Source organism: Pagrus pagrus, assembly GCF_965226575.1.
Source record: "Pagrus pagrus genome assembly, chromosome: 11".
NCBI lineage: Eukaryota > Metazoa > Chordata > Actinopteri > Spariformes > Sparidae > Pagrus > Pagrus pagrus.
The window spans coordinates 6,323,581-6,338,207 of NC_140195.1; the positions used below are offsets into that span (position 1 = coordinate 6,323,581).

Below are 14,627 nucleotides of genomic sequence, written 5' to 3' on the forward strand. Positions count from 1 at the left end.
ATAACTAGATGTGTGGTTTGCTACCGGAGACGGAAGAACCCATTTGAAATGCATTACTTATATGTTTAATACTTGTGTAAGAAACACATTATGTTTATGTAGAAGTCACCCTTAATTTTACATGTAATAATTGAATAATGTTTCAGTCTGTATTGATTTAATTTAATAATAATCAGACTTAGTTATTTGATTGATTTTCAGTCCCTCAACATGACAGAAAACACTTGCATTAAATGTGACCGTTGATATTAAATCTAAGTAATGAAATTAGATGGAATTAAATGTCCATGTAATAAAAGTCATTGTTTTAGGTCAATTATTTTTCAAGTGTACCATCAGCTCAGAGTCGAGCAGCTACCACAGATAACATATTTTACTACAGGATGTGGTCAGCCATACTGTTTCTAAACCCTGGCTGATTAAACCTCTACCCACTAATGCTTACCACTTACACACAAACTTTAACATTTGTATTTAAAGGTTTAAACATTTTATTTTTAGAAATAAACTTTTGTCTTAAAAGAAGCGACTACAGGCATACATGTAGGTGCAGATTGTCCACTAAAGGCACTGTCAGACACAAAAAGAAGTCCCTCTCCTGGCTTAAATTAAACCCCTGAATCCCTAGGTGGCTTTAAAATGACTTGGTTGTTACGCAACAACTTTGTCTAATTACGTATGCCAGGTTCTGTTGATATGCAAATTAATATGACTCTAACCCCGCCCCCATCCAATCAGCTGAAACATGGCAACAATTCTTTGAGAGATTCTTGATGCACATTGCAAGAGACTGTTTCTCCCAAGTTTCATCACAAATTTCTGTTTTATAGGATAAATTGCCATGAAATTTTGTCCAGACAATCATGGTTCTCAGACAATCTTTGGCGATATCCTGAATTTTCCTCCAGAGCCACCAAGAGGTTGAATTTTGTTGACATTTTTTGACAGCTATGGGCGACACTTTGTACGGACATTTATGTTCTTCTCATGATGCATTGTAATAACTTGGTGATCTTTTGACCTTTCCTCTATAGCGCCATCATGTGATCAAATTTTCAAAGTGTCCCATACTTTGGTTTCCATTCATAAATGAATGTTTAACTTGTGTACTGGCATAATTTTGACCAGCTCTGAAGCAAGCAGAAAGAGCCAAGATATAAAATGCATTCTTATGTTCTGAAGATGCTGGAGATAAAGGTGTTGTTCTGCCTCAGCAGTTCATTACTTTGTCCACTAGATGTCAGGATGTCTATAAAGGTGATCTGGTCTGACTGAAAAAGCCTTCAGAAGCACAGTGCAAGCTTTAGTGCAAAACTATAAATTAGACATCAACAAAAAAAAGCCATTACAAGTAAAAGTAGTTGTTAATTTGGCCTCATTTTTATATGAAATACCAACAGTGACTTCTGTGGCACTGTGTGCTGCAAGAGGAAGACGTGTACTGTACAATGATTTTTGATGAATAATGAAGAGAAATATCAGACAAACGTATGTAAAAAGCCACAGTATGTACAAAATAACTATATAAATCTGTAAATACAATCTGAAAAGATATAAATCAAAAACACTAAAATCATTTAGAGTTAAAATGCAGGACATGTAAAATACTGAAACATTTTTCACTATACATGAATTATTTACAACAAAACAAATGAAGAAAATGAGAAAATAAGTGCAATGTCATCCAGCTACGAACACACAAACAAAACTGTACAAGTTCAAACCTGCATTGCTCACGTGAGAAAACAATATCTGTCAACACAAGGTTGGGGTCGTTCTGTGGCATAAATTTCTATCAAACAAAGAATTGTAAGTTACTTATATTTGCTCTTAAAGACATTATATATTGCCAGTTAGCAGTTTAAACATCTTTTTTAAACTATCTTTATGACCAAATTAATCAGGCCAACTGTCTTCAATTCGTAGTTTAGCTGTTTGGTAACAAAAGTTTCTTTGTCTTATAAAACCTTTTACCAAGTTTTAAAAAGTGTTTATTCTCAGCTTTTGGAGCAGGTTTACAGCAAAGTGATGAAGACATGCATAAAAACTTGACAGTGTTATAGTGGAAGATGATGCAATGCAATTGTTAAGTTTCATTCTCATGTCAGACAATTTATACCAGGGAAGACTGAGTGACGGAGAGCGGCATGACAGCCTGACGAGCTTGCTGGATCAGTCGTCTGAGCTGAGCACGAATGTCTCCATGTTCATGGAGGTAAACCAGAGGGTTGAGAACACTGTTCAGACACACAAGGACACGACTTATCTGACGAGCAATGTAGACTCCGTTATACCATTTATGGCATATCCTCTGTTTGGTAAGAACTCTTGCAAAGAGGTTGAGGTTTCTGAATACATGATAGGGGATGTAACAAACAGAGAAGAGAAGAATCAAGATGAACATCAACTTTAAACTTCTCTGTTTCAGTACCTTGTCAATAGTATTTGTGCTGCAGAGAACGACGATCACATGTCCATAGCAGCCCAGTGTGATGAGTAACGGGGTACAAAACCCAGTGAGGGTCCATCCAAGATTATATTTCAGGTACTCCTCAACGTAGGCGTTATCCGTGGTATCAAAGCATTTTTCAGGGTTGTTTCTAAATGTCTTGTTGAAGAACATGTCAGGAAGACTTTGAACACTCACCAACAGCCAGACCACGACCGAGATAATCACAGAATGGGTGACAGTTATTCTTCCCTTCACTCGCATTGGATGAACAATGGCCAGGTATCTGTACACACTTATACAAGTCAGGAATCCAATGCTGCCGTATAGATTCACATTGAAGCAGAATCTTGTTATCTTGCAGAATGCTTCTCCAAAGATCCATTTACTCCTCATGAAGTAGTACACCACCAAAAATGGCAGTGTGAGCAGGTACAAAACATCTGTAAGTCCAAGGTTGAGAACAAACACGTTGACGTTACCCAGCTTCTTCCACTTGTGCAGCAAAGACTTCAGTCCCCATCCATTAGCTACCAGACCAATGATGAACACTAAGATGTAAACAGGAATCAAGAATCTGCCTGTAAAGTCAAAGCTGACAAGAGGACAAGAGGTGCTATTCATCATCGTCTGAACAGCAGTACGTACAGTTCCTTCTCTCAGTGAATGTTCTGGTCTTCTCAACAGATTAAAATTGAATCAGAGCATGAGTGCTTTCGAGAAGACTTGCTGTTGTAAGCCCACGCCTCGACATACTACATTTGAGATCTGCACCTGCCAATATTCAGGAAATGACTTCAGTTGGCTGGTTTGTGAATCGATGCAGAGCCTAAGACAAAGGTTTGTCTGTAAGAGGTAGACAAAACGAAACCTCTACCTTTTATATCTCTGATCTGCCGGGGTTTAGAATTACAGTTAGGCTTGCCACAGCTTGTACGGAAATATTTTTCTGTTGTAGCTGCTCCACTTTGAGCTGATGACTCAAACACTGAATTGACATGTACATTTTACGGCTATTTCTATTACATTAGGTCGATGTAAATGGTCACATTTAAGGCAAAGTTTTTCTATCATGGTGAGTCAGTGTGTATAAAATAAATAACTAGATATGTGGTTTGTTACCGGAGACAGAATAACCCATTTGAAATGCATTACTTATATGTTTAATACTTGTATAAGAAACACATTATGTTTATGTAGAAGTCACCCTTAATTTTACATGTATGACTGAATAATGTTTCAGTCTGTATTGATTTGATTTTATAATAATCAGACTTAGTTATTTGATTGATTTTCAGTAACTCAACATGACAGAAAACACTAGTTTTAATAGTTTAGCTGTTTGGTTACTAAAGTTTCTTTGTCTTATAAAACCTTTTACCAAGTGTTAAAAAGTGTTCTCTCAGCTTTTGGAGCACGTTTACAACAAAATGATGAAGACATGCATAAAAACTTGACAGCGTTTGGTGGAAGATGATGCAGTGCAATTGTTCAGTTTCATTCTCGTGTGAATTTTGTTGACATTTTTTGACTGCTATGGGCCGACACTTTGTACGGACATTTATGTTCTTCTTATGATGCATTGTAATAACTTGGTGATCTTTTGACCTTTCCTCTATAGCGCCATCATGTGATCAAATTGTCAAAGTGTCCCATACTTTGGTTTCCATTTATAAATGAATGTTTAACTTGTGTACTGGTATAATTTTGACCAGTTCTGGAGCAAGCAGAAAGAGCCAAGATATAAAATGCATTCTTATGTTCTGAAGATGCTGGAGATAAAGGTGTTGTTCTGCCTCAGCAGTTCATTACTTTGTCCACTAGATGTCAGGATGTCTATAAAGGTAATCTGGTCTGACCTTCAGAAGCACAGTGCAAGCCTTAGTGCAAAACTATAAAGAAGACATCAACAAAAAAAAGCCATTACAAGTAAAAGTAATTGTTAATTTGGCCTCATTTTTATATGAAATACCAACAGTGACTTCTGTGGCACTGTGTGCTGCAAGAGGAAGACGTGTACTGTACAATGATTTTTGATGAATAATGAAGAGAAATATCAGACAAACATATGTAAAAAGCCACAGTATGTACAAAATAACTATAGAAATCTGTAAATACAATATGAAAAAATATAAATCAAAAACACTAAAATCATTTAGAGTTAAAATGCAGGACTTGTAAAATACTGAAACATTTTTCACTATACATGAATTATTTACAACAAAACAAATGAAGAAAATGAGGAAATAAGTGCAATGTCATCCAGCTACGAACACACAAACAAAACTGTACAAGTTAAAAACTGCATTGCTCACGTCAGACAACAATATCTGTCAACACAAGTTTGGGGTCGTTCTGTGGCATAAATTTCTATCAAACAAAGAATTGTATGTTACTTATATTTGCTCTTAAAGACATTATATATTGCCAGTTAGTAGTTTAAACATGTTTTTAAATCTATCTTTATGACCAAATTAATCAGGCCAACTGTCTTCAATTCATAGTTTAGCTGTTTGGTTACAAAAGTTTATTTTTCTGATCAACTTTTATCAACATTTAACCAAGTGTCAAGAATTATTTCTGATCCCACCCTAAATTTTAAACTCCATTTCACAAGTTCAGACCTGCTTTCTCCAACATTGGAACATTGCAAGAATATGGTTCTGTGTGCTGACCCATTGTCGGGGAACTAGGGTGCTGAGGGGGTCGTAGCACTCCCTAAAGGGCTATAGCATATGCCAAATTTGCAAAAAGACCCAAATTATTAAGAATTTGCCAGATACAGCACTTCACAAAGTCTATAAAGTTTCTCCAAACTCAACAACTTCAAGGGTTCAAGTTTGCCATCTGCGTTCTCAAGTTCTCAAATTGTTGTAAATTATTGTTAATAACGATTAGAGACATGTTATCCTGGCCATTCAAATTAGTAAACATGAATGTCATGCACCATTTATTATGAAGTCATTATATAGACTGACCCCTCAGCACCCCGAACTGTGACTGACTTTATCTTGACTGAAACTTAATATAATACACTCAACAGCAGCCTCAGTGTCTCTCTATCAGCTCCCTGTCACTTTGAGATTAAAGACATGGCATGATCAGCCTGTCTGTACTTAAAGGACTTGTTGTGCCCTCTGACCTCTATAGGAGAGAAAGAAGGCAAGTCAGTGCACATCTTTATTAAAAGCCACTTGTTTTCCCAATTCTAGAACTTTTACTTTGTGGGCTTTACATCCCTTTTTGCCCCTCGTTATATATGTTGTCTACTCTGTCTCCATCTCCCTCTTTCCCTTTTCTTCTTCCTGTAAAGCACTTTGTAACATAAGTGTTTAAAAGTGCTATTATATACAATGTAAATTATGTTTGCATGCTCGCTTTCTGTAGATTTTCCCAAAAATGTTGATTCTTGGATAGGTCAAGGGCACAGTCATCAGCGTATAGACTTCCCGAGGGTGTACAACTATAAAAGGAATAGTACTGAAGTGCAGAATGAGATCATACATGTGTGAAGATCAACGTTCATCCAAACTCAGTCACAGTTTTTATCTACAATTATCATTTTCTCTTTCAGTGTTCATTGATTGGAGGATGCCTATGTGGATCCACCTGATCGTGCTTCTCTCACTGCCCGGCCCCTGAATCAGTCAGTGAAGTCTTCCTGCTCTGAAGGAATCAGTGCTCCGACAGGTCAATCAAGGCCTGTAGCCCCACAGAGCAGGGTTACTGTAAGGTGCGTAGGGGCAGTTGTTGTGACAAACACACGAGTGGATCATCATCACAGGTCGCTGTAGCCTTCTGCCAGAGGGGCAGAGGAAGGTCACGTCAGCCGTGGTGGTTTGATTGGGCGTGCAGCAGCGGGAGTCGGTGCACTGTCCGCAGTACCGGAGCTTGTAGGCCCGAGTGCTGTAGCAGCCCTGGTGAACAAGCCGAATGGGGCCTGGTGATGTGTAGCTGGCCTTGCAACGTGCCTGCTGTCCCCACTGAAAAACAGCATGCACAAACACATAAACACAGGTGAGTTAGAGGAAGAAAAAAAACTCAGTAAGCAATGCTGTGATTTGGTGATTTGCAGGTCAAAAGATGGTTAGATGTGTGAGTCAAAGCTAGGCTGGTTCTAGTGTCGCTTCATCATTTCAGTGACAATGTTTCATTGTGGAACAGGTGATAAATACACGTTACAGTTTTCACCAGTTGTTTAAACATGTTTCCTAAAACTACAGCGCAATTACTCTAAACTTTCTCAAACATTTTGATTCGGTCCAAATTACAGGATAAAAACCTGACAACATATACGAGAAACAGTAGAAATAAAATAGGGAATCACTCACCATGGGCTTTCTTGGGGGAGGTTGAACTGTATGGCAAGGCCGCACTTTACAAAGTCGAGTTTCCATTTGCAGCTTGCAGGCTGGGTTCTGGTTAGAGACCCGTGTCGAGACCCCGGCCCCACAGCTCTGGGAACAGGCGCTCCACTGGGTGCTCTGCTCTATACACTTGGGGGCAGGCTGGACCAGTCTGTTTAGCGGATGATTCCTCGGGAGAGCTGGCCACAACCTGGTGGGTCTCATGGCTGAAGAAACCAGATAAAACAATGGCTGGATCAGGAGAAAATTCAAATGGCATTCACAGTTTGAGAGCATCTGCACTAAACTAAACCTACTACATGCTGATTGAACTCATTCACCTCAGTGAGTCACTTTCTAGGTACTTTAATGTCTCATCTGATTGTTTTTTCACTCTCAAAAATATCCAATTCAAGTCTGATCCAATGCTTTGGACTTTTGTGAATAGAAAATTCCAAAGCAAAATTTTGTTCCTCCCAAAACTAACATGTATGTGTCATAATAATCAGCTGATCTTCAGGAATGACATCAAATGTTTTGTATTCAAGAACAAAAAGTCCCATCGCTGCTCTCATCACGTTGTTCGACTCCGACAGTGTTTGGATTACCAGATGCTTTTGGAGTGGCTTCATTTCCTTAACACCCACTCTGACTCACACACATACACACTCAAACAAACACTTTCCTTTGAATGGATTAATATCCTCTGCAAGGCTTTGCATGTTTAATTGTTACACAGCCGTTGTTATGAAACTCCTAAACTTGGTGGCTGAGAAAAAAAATATGTTTTGACTTTTCCAGAGAAATGCGGGTTATATTTGGACTTTGTGAGTTTTCCTTTGGCCAGACACACCCCAGTGTAATTCAAAAAGGCTCCAGTAAAAACTTCCAGACATGACCACCAGTGACAGACCTCATATAAATAAAGAAGGGATGATGTTGCCACATGGACTGATCATCAATGAGCAACATGTGTCGCTGAGAAAATGTGGAGATGCACCTGGCACCAGCACCCTGACACTGGAAAATATGTGTAAACATCCAGCTCTGATGTCAGGGTACAAAGGGAAAGTTAGACATTTTTGGAAATACGCTCATCGGCTTTCTTGCAGCAAGTTTTATGAGAAACTTTATAGAAAGTGTGTGTCTTTCTTTTTAAATATGAAGCTTCAGCCAACATAAGTCTGGAAGTAAAGAGGAACAGCTAGCATGTCTCTATTCAAAAGGTAAAAACCACAAATTGTTGTTTTTCCTCTTGGTTTTTGTAAAAGTAAAACAGAGAAGTTATAACGTGTAAATTGTAAATGTTTTACACCACAATTAACATGTGTATGCAGTTCATTAAACGCGGGTAAATGGGCTATATACTCCTTTACCATTGCCAGAAAAATGATACTGATGTGTTACATTCGACATCACAAACACTCCGAAAAACAGGAAACAGTAGAAAGTAGCCTTGAGGCCCGTGACAATGTCAGTCCCTCTTTAAAACTCAATGAAGACTGATCGATGTCCGAGAGCTGCTTGAATGGAGACAACTGGAAAACAAATTAAGTGTGTTTCCATCACCCTGGGAGCTTGAGCCGATAAGAGTATGAGTATAGGGGGGCAGGGTAGGAGGACAGGTTGATAATGTTAGCCTATAAAGCAGTGCTAGTTGCCAGTCAATGATGTAGTGTTCTTTCTTATTTGATGACTAGATAGCTAGCTTGAAGTTGTGAACTTTTTCTATCTTGATCAGATAAGACAGCCTATTGGAGATGTTCAGTCGCATCAGTTTACATAAACGCTCAGCATCAGCAACAACAGATGCCGTATAAGGGTTTTGAAGGGTTTCCCATTTCATAGGAGGCGATTTCAACCACCATCTCTTGTAACATTGTTCTGAGGGGCAAGGGGGCACTTAAGAATAAGGGAAAGGGATAGAAATTGGAAATGAAATCGAATGTTTGATGTTTTCCTTGTTTAAGTGTTGATTTAACCCTCGGGACTCATCCATCCACCTGTTGAGTTTACCTGTGATCGCATCCTGAATGACTGTGTTCTCCAGGTTTTCACACACCCACTCCCTGCAGCATTTCCCCGGCAGCCGGACGTGTTGTGGGTTGGGACAGTCTGGAGTGGGCAGACGGGCGTTCAGAGGGCAAGTTGGCACGCAGCTCACCCCTCCACCTCTGCAGTGGCAGTAAGTGTCACAGGAGGGCTGAAACGACTGGCCCTCTTGGTAAGTGATGCCGTTGACTTCACAACCCAGATCCCCCTGACCTGTACAGAACACACAGTACAGACAGCGTCTTGACCCGTTGGATTGATGTGGGAAACTTAATCAGGAAGTGAAAGAATTAGGTTAGGTGAGGAGAGAAGGGATGGATGCAAGGGGACACAGCAGAAGAAATTAGGAGAGCAGTAAGGACACAGGAGCTGCTGTCCCTGCCGATGGTTATTTAATTTTATGGGGAAACCAGGCCTCTCTACTGAGAAACTGAGGAGTCTGTTTTTCAATCCAAGAGTGTTGTCTCTGCAATCTATCATGCTCAAAGGGCAGTCGTTAGTGCAAATGTGTCAACAGCAGTCCTGCAAATAGAAGTTGAAACGTTTTGGAGATCTGGCTGGCCGTCAGGGAAAAACAGACTGTTAATGTTTTAAGTCTGCAGCAGAGCCACTCATGCAGACTGACTGAAGCTGTATGTCCCCAAACAGACATGGGCCTGGTTGTTCGCTTGTAGGAAGAGACACTCACTGACACACTCCCCAGCGTCTCCAGGGAAGCTGGCGCTGTAGTCGCACTGCAGCCCTCTCTGGCTGTCGCAGGGAAACATCTCAGTGCAGGGCTCGCCTCGCTGCCTGGCACACACCTGGCAGCACCGGCAGCCATCCAGCACCAGAGGGACTCCTGAGGGGCACTGAGGGGCAGGACTGGGGCAGAGGCAGGGCCTGTCGCACAGCTGGCACAACACCTGCAGGAAAAAACACACACATGAGATAGAGGACGTTACAGGCAAAGACTATCACTGTTGTCATCCCACGATCTATTATCAGAATTATCCTCTAAATTAGATTCTTAAATCTTACATTTACACATGAGAGAAGAAAATATTTCTGGTATTCTTAGAAACTACATGCAAGTATCCAACACTGTCGGGCCAAACCACTGTTTTCAATTACATGTATCTGGTGGAGCCAAAAGACAGATGAGACCTGGACAAGCAAGCAGTCTTACTCGACAAGAGCAGAAAATGTGGAAGACAAAATCATGTACTTGAATATGCAGACAATCAAGTGTCATAAGAGTTTTGTCAACATGGTTTTGACTAAGTTATTTGCTTATCTTGAGGGCTGTTTGCCAACAATTTTTTATTATTTCTTCAAGCAAGTTCCAGCTTCTCAAATGTAAGAATGTGTTGCTTTTCTTTGTCTCATTTGACCATAAACTGAATATATTTGGGTTTTGGACTGTTAGGTGGACAAAACAACCTCATCTTATCACCTGGGGCTTTAAAGTAAATTCTGTATGCACTGATATTTGATAGCCCAATCAAGACACAACAGATATTAAAAAAATCAGTTAAAAAGTTAAAATTGTTAAGTTATTGACACAAAAACAAAATGGTGAGGACCAAATGCAGACACGCAGAGGTAGGCAGGCTGAGAACAAAAAGCAAGCTTTAATGAGCAATACCAAGGAAAAGAAAAAAGGATAAACCAAAAAAAAAAAAAACATGAGGAACAAATCAGGAACACAAGTTCAGGGAACAGGCACGGGAGTATATGGAGGGAAAGAGTGAGGGAACAACACAGGCACACTAAACTAACAAGGGGCTGAGGTGCAGGTGGAGAGACAGTGGGAACTTGGCAGTGCTAACGAGGCTGATTTGAGGCAGGTGTGGGGTGGGGATCCGGCTGAGGAGGAGGGAAACAGAACACAGGGGAGCAGGAAGTATAAGGAGATAACAGGACACACAATAAAACAGGAAATAGCTAATCAAAAACCCAAACCATGACAGCTACAACCCTACTTATTTCATCATATTTGCATTTCTTGAATAAAGAGCTGTCTGTGACCTTATTTCTGTCCGGTTATGATGGTTAGATTCACTCTATTCAGACTCTTTAAGTCAGGGTAGCTAAGAAGATGCTCCTCCACACATAAAAATGAGTAAAACAACTAAACTTTATCAATAAATAATCACACTGAGAAAAAAAATCTCAGGTGAGCCAAATTAAAAGAATTACAGGAAATCCGCTTCATTGTTTGAACGTCCATGCCTACGCTCTTTCACACATAAACACAGCACATAATCATCCATTCACAACAAACTACTGTAAGTAAGCAGGAGCAGGCCTCACCTGTGTAGCCACACACAGCAGCACGGCCAAAGCTATCACACAGTCACACAGCAGTCGGTCCATGAGGGCTTGTGTTGCTGATGGAGCTCGGTCTGTCTCACTAACCTGTGTGACGGTGTGGTGCGACCAGTGCAGCTGTTTGCTAACTGCTCCTTCTTGCGTCTGCTGACATTTATAAAGTCTGGACTCTGATGTCACAGGCTGACTACCGTGTAAACAGCCTCTGGACCAGCATCAGAAATGTTTCACATTCCTCCTCCCTGCTGCCCATTTCCACTTCCAGACACACACACACACACACACCTCCACCCCTGAGTCTTTCCCCTCATTTTCCTCTCCTCCCTCTCTTTCCAGTCTTGTGGCGCTCTAAGTTTACACAGCTTAACACGAGCTGAGGGGAGAAAAATACATTAGTCCAGCTGTCTACGACTCAAACAACCTCCAGGGCTTTTTGCGGTGACGATTCCGATTTAAGTCGACAAGATTTTATCTCGCTGATATTTTTACAGGCTGCCGCTTCACTGCATGGTCAGTCACATATAGTAGCTGATCCTTTGAAGGGACAGATATAGGAGGAGATACTCCCACAATTTAATTTTTCCCTCCCAAAACCTAAAATACTACTGAAACCACAATGTGTAACTTCAGCCAGACTTAAAAGAGATCAAATCCTGCTCTTCCCTCTGGTTTCCATGGTGTGAGGGCAGCATGTCTGAGGTTGTCATGAACTTGAATCATCGAGATCTCTTCCATTGTGAGAGATGACGAGAATTCAAATAGGAGCCAGGAAGCAAACAGTGTCAAAGGACTCCTCAGAGGCCAAAAGGACACATGACTGAGCTGCTTTATTACTAAATAGTAACTGCTGTGGTGCTTACAAGAAGACTGATTCAGTTTAAGATACATAGTGTAAGATGTAAACAGCCATCTTTGTTTACCCATACAGCAGATGTGTGTCTATACAGCTACACTTGCAGGTCCATGAGACTGTACTTATGGTGTCTTCCATTTAAAGTCGGAAGTCGGCATTTCCAAGTTCCCAGTCGGCACTTTCAACTGGAACGCCACCTGAAGTTGGATTTCCAACTCGGAACTAATGTTTAGCAGGTGTAATGACGCCATTTTTGTTTACCATGTGAGCCTGCTAACATTAGCTAATTAGCACTTAATACAAAGTACAGCTGAGGATGGTGGCCATTAGTTTTACAGGCATTTAGTCAGAAACCAAAGTATTGAAAGAACTTTGACCTGAGGATGGCGCTACAGTTGATCTTGAGGGACAAGAATGTGTGTACCAAATGTCATTGCAATGACAATTGAAATTGGTGGATCACCAGAGTCCTTCAGACACATCCTTTGAACCATGGATGTCAGCACCAACTGTTGCTCCAATCTATTAAGTAGATTTGGAGATGTTTTGGTGGATAAGTCAGTCTATGACCTGCTAGTGGTGCTACATGAAAAGAGGATCAACAAAGTCATTAGGCTTCACCCTCTTGGGTTCATGAAAGTCTGTAGCACATTTCATAGCAATCCATGCAATAGTTGTTTTAGACCTACCAACCTACTGACTTTGCTGCACTACTTTTGTAGGTACAGCTTAATGACAATAAAGCTTTGATTGATTGATTGATTGATTGATTGATTGATTGATTGATTGGCATCCCTACAGCAGCTAGAGTGGCTTAAAACCATTGACAGTATAAAATATGGATGGAGATTCTATGTCTGAAAAGTGAAGCCAATATGGATGCTAATGGCCAGCAGGAGGCGACTCAACCAGTTCAAAAAGAGGTCTGATTGTATGTAAGCTTATGAGAAAAAGCCTACTTCTCACATGTTTTACTACCTCACTAAACATCTTCTCAGTCTTCTTTAGCACAGTATAATGCTCATTTTGCAAATATGGTCTCATCCAAAATCATCCAAATGTCGTGACTTCTAGCTCTGAAAAAACAAGATGGCGACGGCTGTAAAGCCAAACGTGAAGCTTCAAAACACTAGTCCGCAAACAATGGGTGAGGTCATGGTGGGTTTTCACTGGCTAAAAACCAAAATAAGAATGAAACATTCAATTCTCCAGAACAGTTACTGTACATGTATACGCATGGGGATGCCGTCATAGCTACAACATGTCTGAATCTAAACACTTTAGCAAAACCACTGTAGTCACTGAAACAGACGGTAAACCAATCATGGTTGAGGGATTAAGTCAAAAGTAACACCAGATTCCTGGATTTAAACATCAGACATTTCTCACACAGCTGGGTGGGCAGTTCAGACATCCAGTGATGAGTTATAAATAGAAGGAGGCAGACAGAAAGATAGAGAAGAGGAAAGAATGTGTGTCCAGGCAGGTGGGCTCCATGTGGAGAGCCGGTGTAGATGTACTGCAAGGCCTCAACTTCTGCTTTCTTTGAAAACGATGCTTTCCTGGCCACCGGTCCATATGTTTCCATGCTCTCCCATTAAGTGACATAGGCTGGAAGGATTGCACTGTAATGGGCAACAGCTTGGCTATAACATAAGAAGATTTGAAGTATATGACGAATCCAGCTTGCTGAGATATCACTTAGTCTTAGATTTTGTGTGGGAAAAGCCTTTCTGTGCTTGAAATTCTGAATGCAAGATCTTGAATGATCCTAAGTATACTTGGTAGGACATATTGTATGAATAGAAGAGCTTAGTATGGCTTTATTATGCTTGATCTATGAACAATCCCTGTTTGAAAAGGATTTATCCAAGACTTAACATCAACAACTCCAGACAGTATCAGTCATAGTAAAAATCATACACTGTCAGCCAAATCAAACCAAGAGGAGCTGAGAAGGTTCAACACATTTTTCCAGAGCGCACAGATGTTGGAGAAGTCCCAGACAGTGAAGTATCGCTCTCACTAACAGTGGACACTTCTGAAGAAACCCCCAAATGCTGTACAATGACCCTCATTCACTTGTGGCTGAATATTGTTTGGGTATGTGATGGTATGCAGGATTCCTTGTTGCTTCATGAATGCAAAACCTGCACGGCAAAGTAATGAAAATATTATTAGTGCTGTAAATGTTAGACAAGAATGCAGTGATCTAAGTGCTGAAAGAAAGGAAAATCACTCTACCAAATCTGTCACCGTTGAGTAAAAATGTCCAACACATGTTCAGAAAAGTTGTCCAACAACCCGAAAATGCCTCGGAGGAGAAGCAGAACAAAATACAGCACAGATTCAGACATGTCGTAATGAGACTCGGGGGGGGCAACAGTTATGTGGTGCTTAATATCATATTGACAGGCGGGAAAACGGTCCGGTTCAGTTCAGTTCAGTTGATGATGAATTTCTAAAGATAGTTAAACATTTAAATCAGATAGTAATAGGTGCTGATTGAATATTAGTGTCACATTAGGGACCAACAATTTCTGTCGGTCTGTCCACTTTGGTCTAGACTAAAATATCTCAACAACTTTTCAATGGATTGCCATGACACGTTCTG

General features: G+C 40.4%; 2 protein-coding genes across 2 annotated transcripts; both read right to left on the minus strand.

Annotated features, from left to right (window-relative positions):
* Positions 1-2,113: 2,113 nt before the first annotated feature.
* On the minus strand, positions 2,114-3,073 carry LOC311264729 (P2Y purinoceptor 1-like; the record flags this gene model as incomplete). The annotated part of the gene is made up of 1 exon (XM_084365820.1): positions 2,114-3,073. One exon carries the CDS (start codon positions 3,071-3,073, stop codon positions 2,114-2,116), a length of 960 nt encoding a protein of 319 aa, XP_084221946.1.
* A 1,321-nt stretch (positions 3,074-4,394) lies between these two features.
* On the minus strand, positions 4,395-11,239 carry ccn5 (cellular communication network factor 5). Its single transcript, XM_084367808.1, has 5 exons — positions 11,143-11,239; positions 9,536-9,752; positions 8,812-9,060; positions 6,781-7,022; positions 4,395-6,432 (listed from the first exon to the last, which is right to left on the minus strand). Exons 1-5 carry the CDS (start codon positions 11,203-11,205, stop codon positions 6,145-6,147), a joined length of 1,059 nt encoding a protein of 352 aa, XP_084223934.1. The 5' UTR covers positions 11,206-11,239; the 3' UTR covers positions 4,395-6,144.
* Positions 11,240-14,627: the final 3,388 nt, after the last annotated feature.

Bases quoted from the DNA above. Each gene is read 5' to 3' on its own strand.
- ccn5 (XM_084367808.1), bottom strand. From the start codon at position 11,205: ATGGACCGACTGCTGTGTGACTGTGTGATAGCTTTGGCCGTGCTGCTG. The intron at 7,023-8,811 runs GTAAACTCAACA...TGGTTTCTTCAG, and splicing joins CATTCAGGATGCGATCACAG to CCATGAGACCCACCAGGTTG. The intron at 6,433-6,780 runs GTGAGTGATTCC...GCTGTTTTTCAG, and splicing joins CTCCCCCAAGAAAGCCCATG to TGGGGACAGCAGGCACGTTG.